Source organism: Epargyreus clarus, unplaced genomic scaffold, assembly GCF_041222505.1.
Source record: "Epargyreus clarus isolate Ecla_fem2 unplaced genomic scaffold, WU_Ecla_fem_2.2 ptg000027l, whole genome shotgun sequence".
NCBI lineage: Eukaryota > Metazoa > Arthropoda > Insecta > Lepidoptera > Hesperiidae > Epargyreus > Epargyreus clarus.
This window is the reverse complement of record NW_027332234.1, coordinates 11,001,166-11,018,779: the sequence shown is the minus strand read 5'-3', so window position 1 is coordinate 11,018,779 and position 17,614 is coordinate 11,001,166. Positions and strand designations below refer to the sequence as shown.

General features: G+C 35.7%; 3 protein-coding genes across 4 annotated transcripts in view; 2 read left to right on the top strand and 1 right to left on the bottom strand.

Annotated features, from left to right (window-relative positions):
* The window catches only part of LOC140753841 (uncharacterized), a 33,831-nt gene extending 29,594 nt beyond the window's left edge, over window positions 1-4,237 (top strand). The window contains exons 22-28 of the mRNA XM_073088642.1: window positions 589-756; window positions 1,010-1,161; window positions 1,430-1,590; window positions 2,254-2,410; window positions 2,877-2,936; window positions 3,005-3,170; window positions 3,617-4,237. Of these exons, the coding sequence (XP_072944743.1) occupies window positions 589-756; window positions 1,010-1,161; window positions 1,430-1,590; window positions 2,254-2,410; window positions 2,877-2,936; window positions 3,005-3,170; window positions 3,617-3,651 (899 nt within the window). The 3' untranslated portion in view covers window positions 3,652-4,237. The remainder of the gene's footprint in view (window positions 1-588; window positions 757-1,009; window positions 1,162-1,429; window positions 1,591-2,253; window positions 2,411-2,876; window positions 2,937-3,004; window positions 3,171-3,616) is intronic.
* A 2,419-nt stretch (window positions 4,238-6,656) lies between these two features.
* Window positions 6,657-10,816, bottom strand: LOC140753839 (UPF0047 protein YjbQ). 2 transcript variants are annotated; one of them, XM_073088640.1, is made up of 4 exons: window positions 10,442-10,816; window positions 10,124-10,260; window positions 9,005-9,133; window positions 6,657-8,055 (listed from the first exon to the last, which is right to left on the bottom strand). In XM_073088640.1, the coding sequence occupies exons 1-4, from the start codon at window positions 10,596-10,598 to the stop codon at window positions 7,966-7,968; spliced, it is 513 nt and encodes a 170-aa protein (XP_072944741.1). In that variant the 5' UTR covers window positions 10,599-10,816; the 3' UTR covers window positions 6,657-7,965. The 2 variants fall into 2 exon arrangements, with proteins under 2 accessions (XP_072944741.1, XP_072944742.1); XM_073088641.1 differs by having other exon boundaries at window positions 6,657-8,040.
* A 639-nt stretch (window positions 10,817-11,455) lies between these two features.
* Window positions 11,456-15,611, top strand: LOC140754177 (uncharacterized). The gene is made up of 4 exons (XM_073089130.1): window positions 11,456-11,672; window positions 11,767-11,919; window positions 13,476-13,565; window positions 15,176-15,611. The coding sequence occupies exons 1-4, from the start codon at window positions 11,549-11,551 to the stop codon at window positions 15,337-15,339; spliced, it is 531 nt and encodes a 176-aa protein (XP_072945231.1). The 5' UTR covers window positions 11,456-11,548; the 3' UTR covers window positions 15,340-15,611.
* The last annotated feature ends 2,003 nt before the right edge of the window (window positions 15,612-17,614 follow it).

Genomic DNA, 17,614 nt, shown 5'->3' with positions numbered 1-17,614 from the left:
TAACGTAAGCTTTATGAGTAGAGCAATTTTAAAGTCTTCAATTATATCGTAACAAAATCGACAAATACAATACAGATGGTAATGTACACATTGGCCAGAAGGCTTTAAAGTGTAGTGCCGTTACATCACGTCACCTATTCAGGACACATCTTCGCAATACAGAGGAGAGAGTGTAATGTAGGAAACAAGTAGGTATGCAAGTCCAATCCTAGATATTGTAAAGTTTTCTGATAAAACTTTAGGAATGTTATCATAATATTCTATTTATATTTGTTAAATACTTTCTACCTACCTTAAAAAATATGCTTTTAAAAATAAATACTTTAAATTAAAAATATTAAGTATGTACCTCGCAATTTTATATGTATCTTAGCAGCGTAATAACAATTTACCATTATATATTGTTCAATGTAAGTATTCCTGTTTATACTCTAAGTTATCTCAATGTGTCTACAATGAGCGACTAAATAGGTAATTAGAAATCAACAACAAATCTAATTAAAACAAGAACTGGTTAAGAAAACATGTTCTTGACCATATTTTCTTTGTAATTGCATCTATGTATTGTTGATTTTATTGTCTTCACAGTAATGGAACGCCAAGAGACGGATATAAAGAAGATTCAAAAGCTGCTGTCAGATGCAGAGAGCATGTGGAAGGATCTGCCGAGGCTGGCCGATCTGCACCGCGCCACCAACCACACCATTGAGAGCTTTAGCGACCTAAGGAATAACCTCACCGAGACTAGCGAGAAGTGTAGGTTTCTAAAAATTATGATAACACTTTCTACAAAATTATATTCATTTGTTTGAGGATTGCCAAGTACACGATATGATTTAAAAAAAATAACCCTATTAAGGAATGTTATTTTCTATCGGCTTTGAAATTAGTTACTTAACTAATATTATTGCTGTCAAAAAATTACTGAATACATTTACTTAGCCTAATTGAAATGGTTTTCAAATCCTTCCACGGACTTCTTGAAGTTGCTAATTCTTATGATTTACAGCTGTACTCAGGATTACGACCAAATTGCGAGAAATGAACGACCGTTTACTGGCAACCAACGAGGATATCCAGCAGAGTCTCACGCAGGGCAACACTATGAGCGAACGCGCTTACGGCGACATCTCTCGCAGTTACGATACATTACGTGCTCAGGTACCCTCATAATTCAACATGTACCATAACTGAAAATAGTGAATAAAATAAGTATATATTTCTATCTCAGATTTAGATAACATGAAAATTATTAATAAAACTCACCATACATAACAAAGCTCAGCTTTTCTTACTTAATTGTATCGTCTTTAACAAGAGCGCAGCTTTTAGCAGCATTTTGTAGACTTTTGTTTTCGGGCGCCAACGAAAAATAACATATTCAAAGTATGTCAACTACTTGAACGCGAAATCAATATCTACTCCACAGATTGAAGAGGTTTCTAAGAACGAGCACGTCATGCTTCAAACGGCAGACACCGTGATCTCGACAAAGAAGCTCGTGGAGTACGGAGTGCATCAAATACTGGTGGAAGTCGGTCAACTTATCATGAACCAGGGCAAGACCTTGAACAAGACTATGAGCGCAAGGTCCATATTTTTTTCGTTCTGTAACGTACATTTAACCCATTTAATCAATAACGAACCATATGGAATTTATTGGCAATGTATTTAACTATTTAAGCATTGCAAACTGATATAATTTTATATCTTTCGAATTGATTTCTTATCTTTTACACTGATTTATAATCGACTCTATGACTTGCTAGGTATATTGTGTATATATGTATGTATGTATGGTAATGTAAGTAATGGCTTGTTTGATTCTCGTCGAACAGACATCTGAATGTTTAATTTAGATATCTGTTTTAGCAATTAGTGTTGTGTAGGCAGTTGTAGCTATTAGTCTTGTATATTTGCATTAAATCATAATACACAGAGTGGGCGGTAAGCGTGTCTTAGATTGTATTCAAAACTAGCCGTTGCCTGCGATTTTGCTCGCTCTGTCATGTAATCAAGGAAAATGTCACGATATGCAGTTTTCTGCAAAAACTGTTATGCAGATACTACCGCAAAAATCTTTTTGTCTTATACCCATTTTATTTCCTCAATATGTAGAAAGATGATGCTGTAAAATTAATAAAGTTCCAATTTGTACATATTTAGGCTAATATTTAAAATACCTTATTTCATAAAAATCTGGATTTAATATCTACCAATTGCAACATTTTGTAAAATAAAATTACTGTATAGATTCGACCGCATCGCCGCGTCGATAGCGGATAACCAGACGTATGTGGTACAAAACGTGAGCGGCAAAATTGAAACGGAGATGGCGCAGGTGTGGCGCCAGATCGGCATCATGTATCAACAGCTCACCGCTAGCAAGGGATCCCTCGACAAGCTCACTGTGAGTACCACAACCTGTATGTATGTATTGTGTACCCAACCACTGTACCCTGGGATTAGTATCCATATCCATTATTAGGCGTGTCATAGGTATAGAATGAGGAAAAGTAAAATTACTGACGAAATAGTTTAAGTTTTATTAAAAAGGGTTATTTATACTTCGATAAAACAAGCACAATGTGGTCACTTTCTGGCGGCTTTTATGTTCGGACGACACAAATCCCAGATTCGGTTCTCAGCCCGGCTTTGTTTTCGACCGTACCCAACTAGGACAATTAATATTAATGTGGATCTACACATGATAATTATACCTACCCACTTATTCATAAAATACAAAAAAAAAACTAGTTTACAAAGTCAAAAAAGTAATTAAATGTGGTGTTCCAGTTCGACGGTTTTTAGTCTTTCGTACACACATTTGAATAACAAATTACAATATGAGTTACTAACTTGATATGTATCTACAGGAACGAATGGTGCAATACGTTAATGACAGTACTTCCACCATGGACAGCATGAAGGGCAAGGTAAGTTGCATATTGAGCACTATTCATTTGTAATAAGTTTGGTTATAACATTCAAACTGTTTTCCCAGGTGGGCTTAATAACGGCACGCATGCTCGAAGTGGACGACAATTTGAATTACTTACTGGGAAGGTTGTCGCTGGTCACGCAGGAATTCGCACAGATTAAAGTCGGACTTGGTGATATACTGGAGAAGGCGAAGAGTAGTCTACATGAAGTACAGGAGAAAATTGAAGGTACTTACAATATTATTATTCAATGCGAAATTTATATTCACTTGTCACTTTAGCATATAGTAGTTGATACAATATGACGGTAGGTATTCTTAACTGACTTTTTTGTTTAAGTGAGTTGTTCATGTTTTAATTTCCAGCTGATAACAAATATTCAGAAATTTAAAAATTGTAATCATCAAAATGTAACCTCTAAATGCATAACAAGTAATTACTTTTGCCATTCAACACAAGCGTTTCCCAAAGGAATCAGGCGAAAAATTGTATGGGAATGTAATATCATTGGAGGTCAATGAACCTTAGTTTTGAAGTAACTTCGTTATTAATTCAATTGCGATAGTATCATAGTATATTTTTTAATTATAACAGTACTATCAATATCTAATTTAACGAAAATGTCAAATAGTATGTGTAGAGGGGTATTTGTTGATTGTGAACTTTCTTTGCAGATAAAGGCCCCGGCCCCCACAAGACGGAGGATTAACCGAGCGGAGGCACTTAAACATAATTAATACCAAATCACGTAGATCTAATACACTTAAGCAACTTAGAGTAAGCTTACCATAACTCTTTATACTCGACTGAATATTAGGATGCGTTAAGTAAATAAAACTCTTACAATATTAACTTTTGCAAATATTTAATCTCTTTCATAATTGTGGATCTATAATATTTATATTGTACAAGTTATATGATACAATTAAATTTTATCGTGACATCCCGATGTCACTGAGTGAGCGTAAAATCAACAATATACAACTGACGAGGATTCTATAAGAAAACGGTGAATCAATCAACTGTACAACCATAATAATATTGATATCTTTAATTAAATATTGATCTTAAACAATATACACACAAATTATTTGTCTCCGACTTGTTATTTCGTAATTCAGATTACAACCTCATTTTCCTATGTGCAATATCAATAACAAATTAATTACCTATACCGATAAACAATTACATTAAAAATTCGTGCACTTATTAGTGAATTTGTTATTGTAATAATAATTATATATTTTAAATTGTGAAACCACTCAATGCAATATACGAAGGATAATTGAAAACAATTTGTTTTTTTTTTGTTACAATGTTTGCTATTTGTGTCCTTGGTTTTTAATGAATCAGTTAAAAATCTATTTTTGGTCGTTCATGCCAACTAAATTGCAACAATTGTAAATTCATACGAACACAAGGTTTGCTTCAATAAGGTCCTGCAAGAAAGGATGTCATTTTTGGCACGTTATCCATATATTGGACATATTATTTTATAACTGGTAATTGTAAAAATAGTGTTAATATTCTTTCATTGGAATGTACTCGTACAGTCGATTCGTTAATTAATTTATTAAATATATTTAAGGAATAAGCCCTTACCTATGCAGGGACAAGTCTCATTTTGTTCCTAACATTACAAAAACAGATTTTTAACTTAAAAATACATATTTAGAAAATAACGGCTTAAATCGTACAATAACTAGTAGCACGAGTTGGAATGGAGAATCACTTAAAGGTAAAACTCTAACACATTCGTTGTTATCAAACAGCCTGGATCGGGACTAAAGCTAACTCAATCGGATCAACTCAACGCCCCGAGGCGCGGGGCCGGGTGGCGGCTACGACTCAACGCAAGGAATGCTTATATTATGCGAACCAGTCGCTTCAAACTCATATACTATCATATATTATTTCATGCTTATTATTTATAAGGTACCGATTTTAAATACAAACCCCATCAATTGACAATAATGTGCCAAACAATATTGTATTAAATCTAATCTTTCGTAGAGGCATATTCTCAATGGCAGTGGCATACCTAACACCCATACACAAATAGCACTTGAACAATTTTTACATACGAACCGCTATATGTACACGGGTAAATGTACATACTATATTAATGCAAAAAAATATTTACAAAACCCTAATCAATATCGTTAAAAAGCACTTAATAACCATCCCTCGAACAACTCCCCAAATTCTATCCGAAAGAGTAAAGAAGTACCCAAAAGGAAATTGTGCAAAACTAGTGAAAAAAGATCCAAGCGTAAGGCATGTAATACATAAACGTGTATTATTTATATAATAAATTCAATATATATAGCGTCTGGCCCGTAATTACAACGATAAACGTGTTTCTATACGTGAAAATGCGTGTTAAACAACTCAAAATGGTATATAAAGTGACTATATCAAAAGGCCGAGTATGAACGTACAAGAAGCTTCCTAAGTGAAGTAAGTCTAGTCGTCCATGAGACGAACCGTTCATGTCTGTGACATCTACTGAGTACAAAACAACGCTCATTGTGCGTGTCATCCTCCACACCAGTCCACCTTTCGCTTCTCGTGATCCACACTTTATCGCGGTAAATTATCACCTTAAAACTTATAAAAATATTTAATCAAACGATATTTATCCTTATTTATTCTAGCTGAATCTATCTGATTAGTAATCTTTAACATGTAGATACGAGCAAATGTAATTTTGATTGCATTCCAACAGTTGTTATTCATTACTGTTTTAAATAACAGCTGCTTGCTTGAGCTTGCTTGAACAAACATCGTTTATTAGATATAGATGTCTTCAAGAGCTCGCGATTATTTAATAACTAGATGTGCAATAAAAGATATCATAGGACGTTATCAAAGTAGCTTTGATTGATTATGCAATGTCGACCATTTTTATGAGTACGGGCAGAACCGATAAAAGAGGTCATTCGGCTTGTTTGCCCTCTACACTGGACGTTTGCAATTTCCATTAATGTGGGTCACGAAACGCGAAATTCAAACCAGCTCTTCTGCGACAAATTCAATAAATTCGGCTTTGACCCTCCCACAGTCACAGCCAAGACTAACTAAATGAACACCCGTTCTACTATTTATTATTTATAATATATATTTATTCCTTAATTCTCGTGTGTAATTGTGCAGTAAAAATCTCAATGGGGCAACCGAATCGTCTCAATAGTAAACCGTGAACACGCGCCGGCACATCACTCCGATACTAATATAACCGTCGTGAATACAATAGTACATACCTGTAGAAAGGTCCTCCCGTATTATAAATTAGTCTCACTACATCTCAATTCATATAAAATGACACTCTCTACCAGTTATGCCGTTTAATCTATATTATCGCTATCGTAATCCTAGGTCGCCAAAGGATTCATCATTCAAGCCCACTATCGATATATTTTTATTACATTATCTAAGCGATACAAATGTGGCCGGATATAAAGGTGATGTATGCATACCCTAATACCGATCACATATACCGAGTACATTATTCCCAAATTTATACTAATTTGTTTTATGTGATGGAATTTACATAGGAAGACACGACTATACAATTATACTCCCCGTACATACACCGCGAAACAAAACCATGCCCTCACTTAAAGTTGCACATCGTAAAGAGGAAACCATGAACTTGCGAGAACGTTATTTTGATTCCACACAACAGACACAGAAGTGAAGATTGAGGCGTCGACGAACCGAGGGACAGCTCGCGGACAGAACGGAGGTGCGGTGACAAGCGGGCGCCCGCGCCGCGCAACTGATACATGACCACCCCTTAAATCCGAGGCACTTATATGACCTTAACAGTAATGATATTCTACTACTTACTAGTGGTACCAAATGTTAGCTCATTGTCGCCCCGCGAGGGACCCGTTGATACAACGGGTGTGACACGTTTAAAGCTATGGACATGTTTCACATACTAACCGTTATTAAAATCTAACCTAACACGGAGAGAGAAGGGAGCTATCGTAGACGTACAAAGTATTTAACTATTAACCTATACTCGGCTCTTAAAACTTACGCGAACTGACCGTCGACCGGTGCGATTACGTACAAACTTGGTGTAATAAAATGAGTGTTCGACTTTATAAAAACGTCTAACGTCGTGTCGTGTTAAAAAATATATAGTGTCTCCGGTGAGCTTCGATAAATCTGAACGAGTGCAATAGTGAAAATAGTCGTACTGTAGAAATGAATCCGCTCGAATCCGAACTCCCCTTAACGAGTACAATATTTCTTGGTAAAATTAGGTGCCACATCATCCTTCAACGAGCGCACCGTATTTGTACTACGAAGCGGATGGTCACAAGTAGTCACAACGTTCACGCGTGATCTATGTACATATCGACAAATTGCTATAACAAAACAACAATTACTCATTATGTATACTTTAAAATTGTTGCACATCCTTATGTACAAATTTAACGGGTTCAGTTAAATTTGACTGAACATAATATCAATAGGGATTCTTTAGTTCCCGCATGGCACTTCACACATGTCTCTAGTAATGGAGATTATTTAAAGCTGATTTTGTTTGTCAATTCCTATAAATATTATATTACATTTAATTACCCCCACAGTCGTGTAGCACTTTGGCTAACAATAATCGTGGTTAACATTAACAAAAGATTACATCTAGATTGTAATAGAACTGAAACGTAACGGTTAATCCATGCAGCACATGCTGTTCTGGAAAGACATCTGAATAGACCGCAAGAAACGAGGCCACCCAGGGGTGAACTTTTCCAGATCAGTGCTGCATCGACCCATAAACATTTTCATTCTCAACGCAGACATGAAATCATCGAAGTGCCATGGAGGGTATTACAAAATATTAATCTTATGTACATATTGTCGCTCAAAGATAAGAGTTAGAACTAACATCTAGGTTAGGTGTGAGGATATAAAAGGTGCTTCGCGGAGTTTACCTCCGCGTGCTCTTGGAGGAGGGGCGCGAGTGAGACTGAGTATGGGGGGTCGCGCCCCCCCCCCGCTCCTAACTGGAGCACGAGGCGGCCGACACCGGCGACAGCGGGGAGTCCCGCGGGCAGCCCGACAGCGTTACCACCACCTGCCGACAAATATGCTTTCAAAGATGGTCGATTCCTCTTTAAAGGACTGGAATGCTAAAACATCATCACTACTCCTAATAAAGCAGCTGTGCTCGCTTTTGCTGCTTTATACTAAGTTGAAATATGCAGTGAAAATGATACAGCAAATGAAATGTTCCATTTTAATACTGTAACAACACATTTGTGACTGCCTCAAGTATACATTCAACTGTAAAGGATGGCTATAGATGAACATGAGCTAGGAGATACTAAATTTATAATGAGGTGTACTTTATGTCTGTATATATGAATTTCATGGCAAAATGATGTATCTACAAATGTGTCTAATAAAGTGTAATGCAATGAGACATTTAAAATAATTTATGGTATACTTCCTTTATAAGGAAATTTCAATAAATATTATATTATTGGGATATATTGCTGAAAGGAATTTCACTTTATTAAGAGGTTATAAATAAAACTACAAGTGTTCTCCAAGAAGTTCATTTTATTTTGAAAGCTCCACTTTTAAAATAAAATGAATAACACCCTTGAAAGGAAGGTTTACCTTAAGTGCCATTATAAGCATGAACCTGACTCAGTAAGATTCAAAGATAGGACTACTGATTGAAGATGATAATATAAATTGGGAGCAACATCATTTACATACATATTATATTATATCAATATGCTTAAATATACATAACATACACTATGTGTATCAGTATTTTAAAAATGATAACATGTTATCAAACTACAATAAATAGATCATTATTAAAACATGAAATATATATGCCATACTCATAAAATTATATAGTATACAAATATATATTGATTTAAGAGTATTATTGAAAAGTAATCTTTCAAAGTATTCTCATTATTAGTATTTCTTATAAAACTACAAGCAATAAGTACATTAAATAAGTCAGTGATACTTGATAACTGTATAAAGAAAGTATTATTAGAAAAAAATGTTATATTTACCTTTCGGCTACCTGCGTGATTTCTATGTTCACATAACCACACTCCTTGCCATGTGCCTAAATTTAATTTCCCGTCTGTGATGGGGATTGTCAGTGAGGAACCCAAAAAGCAGGCTTTCACATGAGCAGGCTGTATTTGAAAAAGAAAATGTTTTCATTAGTATAATAAATGGTGCAATTGCTCTTATAAAAGAATACACATTTAAACTATTACAAATATAATTTAAAACTTAATGCCTAGTATTTGTTTAGATTGAAACTAACGAACAAAGAGTGCCAGGAATAACATTCAATACGAATGCATTGTAAATTTGTAATATCAACAATTATGTATTTGTATTTAATGTCTATACAGTAAAACAAAGACTTTAGAAGTATAAGGAATATCCTATGATGAACCAGGAGGTTATTGAGGATATGTAAACATCAATTTAATGATTACAGTAAATATTGAAGCACTGCAGTAAATATTGCATTAGAAGCCATATAGCCTCAGGTATTTACATTGTATTAGTATATTCAAGCACATAAAAAATGTATAAATTTTTTACAAAATCTTGATGAACAAAAATAAAAAGGTTCAGTTCATAATATTATTCTCAATAAATTCTGTTATAAGTTTAAAATTTATTGTATTATGACCTTTTCTGTAATTCTAAAGTATATTAGAAAAGGCAAGTCAAAAAATATTAAGAGGTCTCATTTTGATTTTGACAACTTCATGAACATTGTATTCTTGGAGATAAGATATTAGTATATTTATTATATCACAGACATGATTATTGACAATAATTGGGATTCAACCTTGTACACTTAACACTCATCTGATATGCACATAAAGCAAACATGCACAACTGATAACCTTACATACTTACTGCCATATATGCCACTGGAAGTAACACACTGAGTTTGCAGATGCATTAACCAAGTCTACATATCAAACAGTAACCAATACTAATGCATCAAACTGTTGATAAACACTCAATGCCCAAACAAAACAACTAATAAATTGCTTGTCATGTCGCTGACAGAAACAATTGAATAGATACACAAAACAATTACACATTGCTTTATAATTACGTGATTTCATATTTAGAATACGCTCCGCTCGCGAACTCACCATGTCATCGGGACCTTCGCACGAGTGTCGATACGGAAGGCCCTCTGGCACTATTTTGTTGAGCATCATTTCCATGTCGTCTCTCACGTCTGGGTCCCAACTTTCGTTCAGTGCAAGACTGGCCGAAGTGTGCATAACTGAAAACAATATTTACGATAGATCAGCTGTCTGACCACGCTGCAGTTCGTTACTCATTCATTAGCCGAGCCACACCACACGACAGTTAACGAGTAACCGGCGCGGGGTCATTAGGTGGTTAAAAATCACGAGTGGGAGGGGGTGCAGCATCGGCGGCAAGAACGCGGCTCTGGTACTCACTCTGGATGTGGCAGAGGCCGACCGCGAACTGCGAAAGCTCCGGCACCTGTTTCAGGATCTCCTCGGTAACCAAATGCACGCCTCGGTGCTGCGGCCTCAAATTCAGCTTCCGTTGAAACCACGCGGATCCAATCTGAATTCCTCGGTTCGAGGCCATGTTTAATTTTTTAAAACGCTACAGAGTGACCGCAAGAACACAAACGATCTTACACAACATCACTTAGAACAGCCTTTACACGAATTAAACCACAATTATCATAAATGATGCATCTTTGATCTTAAATAGTAATAAATATATCGGAGGTTATAGGACAGATTCGACACCCTATTTTCTGCGGGAAGGTGAAACAGTCTTCAAACGAAAGAGAAAAACGATCGAACGTATGTTGTCATTACAAAAAAAAACATACAACGTACAGTTGTTCATTCATAAATAATTGTGCCCGACTTATTAAGATTATTCCCGATTATTTACAAAAGTATTAAAAATGCTTTTGCAGAAAAAATGATTTAGTTTACCGTTTTATGCTATTTTTATCATTTAGTATTTTGGTAAGGCTTCCAAGATCAAATTAATATTTTAATCACGTATAGCACCACTAGCATCTAAAATATTTTTGAATAACAAACTATTACGCTGTTTCTGGAAATTATGTGATTATTTCTTGATAATTCTATTTAAACAAGTCCGGTTACGTTAGCAATCAAATATACTAATAGCAACACTAAAATACTGCAAGAAACTCCCGCGAAATTTAAATCCATAGAAGTATGTTGCTCCATACTTCGGTCGCACAGAATTTTATCAACAATATACAAACACTTGTTAGATGTTTATTATTAAACTATTTAAACCAAATAAACTGAATAACATGAATGGAATGTTTCGGATAACGCGACTTCAATTAAAATGAGAATTCAAGGGGAGTGCCGGGGTTGATAACATAATACTAGGTGTGGCTATTAACAAGCACTCCTCGGAATTGGGACAATTAGTTTTTATTTCAACTGGAGTGTTTCGCGGACGCTTACTAGTCGCAGCGTTCTAGTTTATCTAGTTCACGCTTTTTGTAGTAAAATTGTTATCATATAATATTTGTTATAACAATGGATCCTATAATGGATGTTATAAAAAATTCAGAAGAGCCGGAATGGCTCGAAAAAACAATCATCGGGGAATTAAGGGTATGGCAAGTTGTGTTTTTATGTTTAGCAGGGATGACCTCATTGAGTAAGTATGTGTAGTAAGTTAAAAGTATGAACATTAAGCCAATTAATTTCCATTGAATGCAGGTAATAAAGTCGTTTCTCAATGAATATTTCAGTTGTGATGGTATGCTGTTGTTTCCGCTTCCGGATTCCACGAACAAAGCAGCAGATTGAAGCAGATTACCAGCGTCGGAAGATCACTACTAAGTTTCGACAGCAGCTGGAGACCATACAAGATTCTAAGATGGATGCTATGTCGCTAAAGGATGGTAATATTATAAAGGTTTAAGGCATCTAGCCTAGATTAACAGTCAGACTCGTGAAGACTAGAACAGAATGTTTTTTACTGCATCGCTTTCCTCGCGATTTATATTTTCTACGGACTGCGGACCCATACAACGCTCACGCACTGACAAATAATTAATTAGAGCGTAGTACAATACACGGAGCGCTATGCGCTCGTCACGCATGTAATAAAATTATAGCCATTAAAAGTAGTCATTTCTCGTGTCTTGTTAGTACTATTCTGTGACACAGAATCTAGTCTGATTATTTTCTAACAGATTACTGCAATCCAATTTCGTTTTATACTAGGTTTGATATTTCCTTTGAGTTGTAGGTGAGATTCATGTAGGTGCATAACTGCATGCTGTCGTTCAGGTATTAATGAAGGTCCATTGATTGACTTAGTTCATATATTGCGCTCTGGTTCCTACATAAAATGCATTTGTTTTCTTATACCACAAAGGTATACTTTTCTCATTTCCACCTTCCGTTTTAAAACTTGATAAAGCCAACCGTAACAGCCAAACTAAAGGTCACAAAATTCCCAACTGCAACATTAATTTCTGAAAAGTCCCTGCCAATACTAGTATTATTTCGTTGGTCTTTCAATATTTATGCGACACGGCCTCTCGACCGAGTTCTGAACAGCACTTACAGTGTTCGTACTTTATTATGCATGAGCTCGGAACATTATAAATGTAGCTTTGGACATTCTTCGCTAGTTCACGTCACCCGTCACAAAATGTTAACAGCTAAACAGTTTTGTTTCTAAAACTATTTATAAAGTAGTATGATATCTTGGATATAACACTTTTCTGAAATTCGACTTATTCGAAATAAACTATATACTCGTATTTCTTTCGACTAAGAATCTAGAGATGTTTCTTAAGCCGCCCCCTAGAATTTCCTACGCCGTGAGTTCCATGGATTATGTATATCCAGACGCCTGACCTGGAACGTTGTGCCGAGCCTGCAATTTCATTTCAAACTTATCTGAAATTCGTGTAGATGTTACCTACCACGTTACGATTTGTTTACACAAAAAAAATCTCGTTTTAATCTTATTATAGTATGCTTATAAAGTATTAATCTGCTTTTGAAAAGGTAACTCACAATGTTACATTTCATACCATTGAAATGACGCTATGATGCTAATGACTTGCATCCATTGTGAACAAAACAAACACGTACAGCGATTAGTATAATATACGCATGAAATTAAGTATAGAATCGATTACTAATTAAACTGTTGAAAATAAGTATGCCGATCGGACTTCTTTGAATGATTTATACTTACCAACTCCTACTTATTACTTTGTAAGCAAATGTTTTCAGTGTTTACTTAATGATAAAAAAGTATACTTATGTTAAGGAAAGTGCTGAAGAATAATCAAATGAACGTCGCAACATCTATTTACCGTACCAACATTATTTTTCTAGATAAGATAAGAATGAGAGCGTAGAAAACTGCATTAACTCCTTCGTAGTTTCTTATAATTCTAAAGTTTCTGTATTAGAGTGATTTCGCGCACGCTGCTAGCTCTGGAACTACTGCACGAGAAGTCTCACACAATGGAGGGAGAGAACCAGCAAGGATCGCAAGCCAGCTCCATCGTGTCCCCACAGCAAAGTAAGTTATTATATTTTTTAGTTTTAAGAAACGTCAGAGGGTAGGTACTTTTCACGAGCATAGCAGTGTTGTAAGAATGTCAAGTGGTTGGTCGCTTTTACAAGTAAATAAAATCCGATAGCTAATATGTTCTTCTACTCTTAGTTCAATCGATCTGCATTGTTTTAATTAGTTAATTGGTAAATCAGCCCTTTAGTTCAGTCAATCTAGTAGTGAACATTTTTTATGAAGACAATTTTGCTGTGGTGAGAGAATTTACCTGTAATGTTCGACGGTAGTGGACGAACGACTTGACAGGAAAACGTTCCATTATCTGCTTTTAATTTCAGCCTCATCTCGATATCCATGATGAGTATAATAAAATAAGTATAGACCATTATAGTTGGTATAAATATGTAATTTTCTAACACTTTCTAACAATTTTCTATCCGCGTAGTGTTGAACGGATGCTCGTCTGAAGAGCTGTCGATAAATGCCGGTGTTCCTCAAGGGTCTATTCTCTCCGCGACCCTATTTCTTCTGCACATTAATGACCTCTTGAAACCAGGCATTCTAGGTTATGCAGATGACAGCACTGTCGTGGAATGTTACACATCTACTGCCCAAGCTAGCAAAGGCGAGATTCAATTGCAAAGGGAGGCCATGGTCAAACGTGTAAACGAAACCCTTAAATTCGTTTCCGAATGGGGTGTGGCGAACAGAGCCGTCTTTAACGCCTCTAAGACTCAAGCATGTCTCTTCACCAACAAACGGATCCCCTTTAACTTGGCCCCAAGTTTAAGAAATCAGGCTATACCAATCTCTGATCATCTCGAGATGTTAGGTATGGATTTCTCTCCCACTCTCAATTTCGGTCGCTTCATTGAGTCCCGAGTCAAAACAGCTGCTCGAAAACTTAGCATCTTAAATAAAGTGAAGCACTTCCTTACACCTATGCAAATGCTTACGCTGTACCAGGCGCAAGTCCGTTCGTGTATGGAGTACTGCTGTCACCTATGGGATGGTACAGCTAAGCATCACTTAGAGGCACTGGACTCGGTTGAGGAACGGGCCAAGAGACTCATTGGGGATGAGTCGCTAATTAAAGCCAGGCTCCAAAACCTACAACACCGTCGGCGTGTGGCTCGTCTTGCGGTTTTCTACCGAATTCATTTTGGGGAGTGTGCGCAACAGGTTCACGATCTAGTTCCCCCAGCCCCATTCTATCTTCGGACGTCCAGACGCACGGCAGGCTACCACCCCTATCAAGTCGACCTTCCTTTGGTTCGTACGAAGCGTTTTGCCTCGTCTTTTCTAATACGAACTGCCAAGGAGTGGAATGCCCTGCCGGCTTCTGTGTTTCCCGACACATATAATCTAGGAGTCTTCAAGTCAAGAGTGAATAGGCTACTTCTAGGCAAGCGTGGCACATCTTAGGCCTCATCGAAGCTTACCATCAGGCGAGATCGAGGCCAAGCGCATGCCTATCAACTAATAAAAAAAAAAAAAAAAAAAAACTTTATCTATACCACATACACTTGGTATATTTTTTATGTTACTCTAACTTACCTCATAAATTAGTAAGATAAAGTTATAATAAAGTAATTCTTATATAACATTATGTTCCCCAGGTTCTCTGGAGACATCGTTCCAGCCGGCGGGCGGGCAGCAGGCCGCGCCGCAGGTGTCGGGGATCAATTTCGTGAAGTTCGCGACCAAGGTGGCGCACCTGTCCAAGCTGCAACCCAAGTCCCCCACCTCCCCTACTTCCTCGGGAAATAGAATGGATTTCTAAACATATTCCTTGATCAAGGCACTTGTCTCATCGCTAACGAGTGCCAGGTCACAAAACCAGCTTTTACACTTGTATAAGATGTTTAAATTATATCCGAACGAAGTCAAATACTTAGTTTGCATAGTAAGGACACTGTCCATCTGCCTAAAAACATGTAGCCAGCTACGTAGGGCTTAAATCGTTTCGTAATCGAATTGTTGTAAATTATTAAGTATTCATGCTACAATATATGCATATCTCACCAGACAGGATCGGGTACTCGACATCAGAAAATAGATTTTTCCACGCCATAAATTTATTGACAACGGTGACGCACACAATACAGCACACGGATAACCATATTAGGGCTTGTAAGTAGCACGGGTAAGCATCAATCATAAACATATCATTTAAAAATCGAGTCCATTTGTTATCTTCATTGTTGACAATGTGAAATATATTTAAAATCACAATTACATCATCATGTAGAAGTTTATAAAGAGGAGAGAGTTAGAAGTGTTGTGATAAATGTTTTATTATATTTGTTTGTATCACTCAACAGGTCGCCTAATCTATTTTTCATACAATTTACAGTTTAAACAGTTTAACGTTTTATGTTGAGCATATATTAGTTACAGCTAAAAATTTTCGGTATAGTCGACGCGATTAGATTAGAAAGTTCTTCAATAAAATCCAAACATTGTAAGGCTATGCTGAAAATATACTGTAAGTTAAAACGTTTAAACTGCAAAAAGATACCATATTTATTATGCTAATAAAAAGATAAAACACATCCTAAGAATATTCCTATCGTAGATTCCTCTTGTATGTGCCTTATGAATCAAATAGTTTTATATGGTGTGTATAACTCCAGGAGAAATAAAATATGAAATGCAGTAAGATGTTTTCTTTAATCTAGAAAATAAAAAATACAGTATAAACGGATTTTAGATCACAAGAATAATTACATATTCACAAATAACGATCATGTCTGCAGTTTACACAGTATCGGTATAAAACTGACCTTAAAAACAATGATCAAATTGTAAGCAATAACTTTAAAGCAACATTTAACTTACACTTTATAATACATAAATAATACATCTTGCAAATAAAAAATACATAAAATTCAAGTTAGCTACATTTTTTTAAATAGTTAAATTGTTTCTACATGCTTTTATTATATTTCATCCTTACCAAACAAACATTACATTTCTTGCCAAAACTGTCATGTTAATTATTTTACGTCACGTTATCGACTCATTAAAATGTATGACTTAGTGAATTACTTTAAAAACTTTTCCACATCTAAGCAAAACATTCCGTTAGCCTAAACTCTCAGTCCATGACTCGATATACATTTCGCCATAGATTTAAATTACAGATACGCTCTCGAGCTCAAATACTGTAGAATATTGTTCGACATGCATTATCTTTTTTAAGTCCAACATAATGTACATTTTTATTATTACTTTTTGGAACGATAGGTTTTAAATTACATGTCTAAATAAACTAGTTTTTCGAGACGTACCTAACTGCTTGGTATTCAGTTAGTGTACATTTAGTCGCTAACAAATTCATATGCTGCTACACCACGGGAGCGTATCTGTTTTAAATCTAAGCATTTTGCCACAATCTCACCCAAACACATTTAATTACCTTACCGCTAATTTCGCATATATTACTTTAACTTTACGCACAGAGTTAACATTTCATGTTCTATTCATTTCTAAGAATGTCGCTCCTCTCAACTCATTGGTGTTCAGTATAGTTGAGCAATTTAATGCGAATAGCAACACAAAAACGTATTGTTCAAAAATGTGTCCACTTTTATAATCAAAAACAGTGATCGCTATTAATTGGATGACACTACATTTAAAATTCACAAGAAAAAATCTCTTAAAAAAGTTAACAATAGTAAGTCGAGGTCACTCCGTTGTCGAGCTAAAATAAATGCATATGGAATTTAAGTAGTGTGAAGAAGTATATCGAATTGCACTTGAAACTGTAGGTACTATACACTGATTATTAATTCGAGAGACAAGTAGCGCTTGGCGGGCTTAACGTATTTGAATACGTTTAAATTGCGAAGAATAGTTTATAAGATTAGTTGGTCGTTTATAGGTTTAAAGGAGTACTTTGTTACGGCATTTACAAAATATTTACGAGATTTATGAGTATATTCTAAATGACCGACAGCTATTACATAAATTACTATTGATGTAATAGTATATAGTTAGTGGTTCTCGAATTAACAATCAGTTTTAGAGTGCACGAGCGCTGCTATTCAGCGGCA

What these genes read in the sequence shown, in the direction of transcription:
- LOC140753839 (XM_073088640.1), bottom strand. Translation starts at nt 10,598, where the DNA reads ATGGCCTCGAACCGAGGAATTCAGATTGGATCCGCGTGGTTTCAACGG. An exon ending in GCGAAGGTCCCGATGACATG is followed by an intron (nt 9,134 to 10,123) that starts GTGAGTTCGCGA and finishes TTTCAAATACAG; the next exon opens with CCTGCTCATGTGAAAGCCTG. An exon ending in ATCACGCAGGTAGCCGAAAG is followed by an intron (nt 8,056 to 9,004) that starts GTAAATATAACA and finishes CATCTTTGAAAG; the next exon opens with CATATTTGTCGGCAGGTGGT.
- LOC140754177 (XM_073089130.1), top strand. Translation starts at nt 11,549, where the DNA reads ATGGATCCTATAATGGATGTTATAAAAAATTCAGAAGAGCCGGAATGG. An exon ending in AGCAGGGATGACCTCATTGA is followed by an intron (nt 11,673 to 11,766) that starts GTAAGTATGTGT and finishes TGAATATTTCAG; the next exon opens with TTGTGATGGTATGCTGTTGT. An exon ending in TGCTATGTCGCTAAAGGATG is followed by an intron (nt 11,920 to 13,475) that starts GTAATATTATAA and finishes GCACGCTGCTAG; the next exon opens with CTCTGGAACTACTGCACGAG.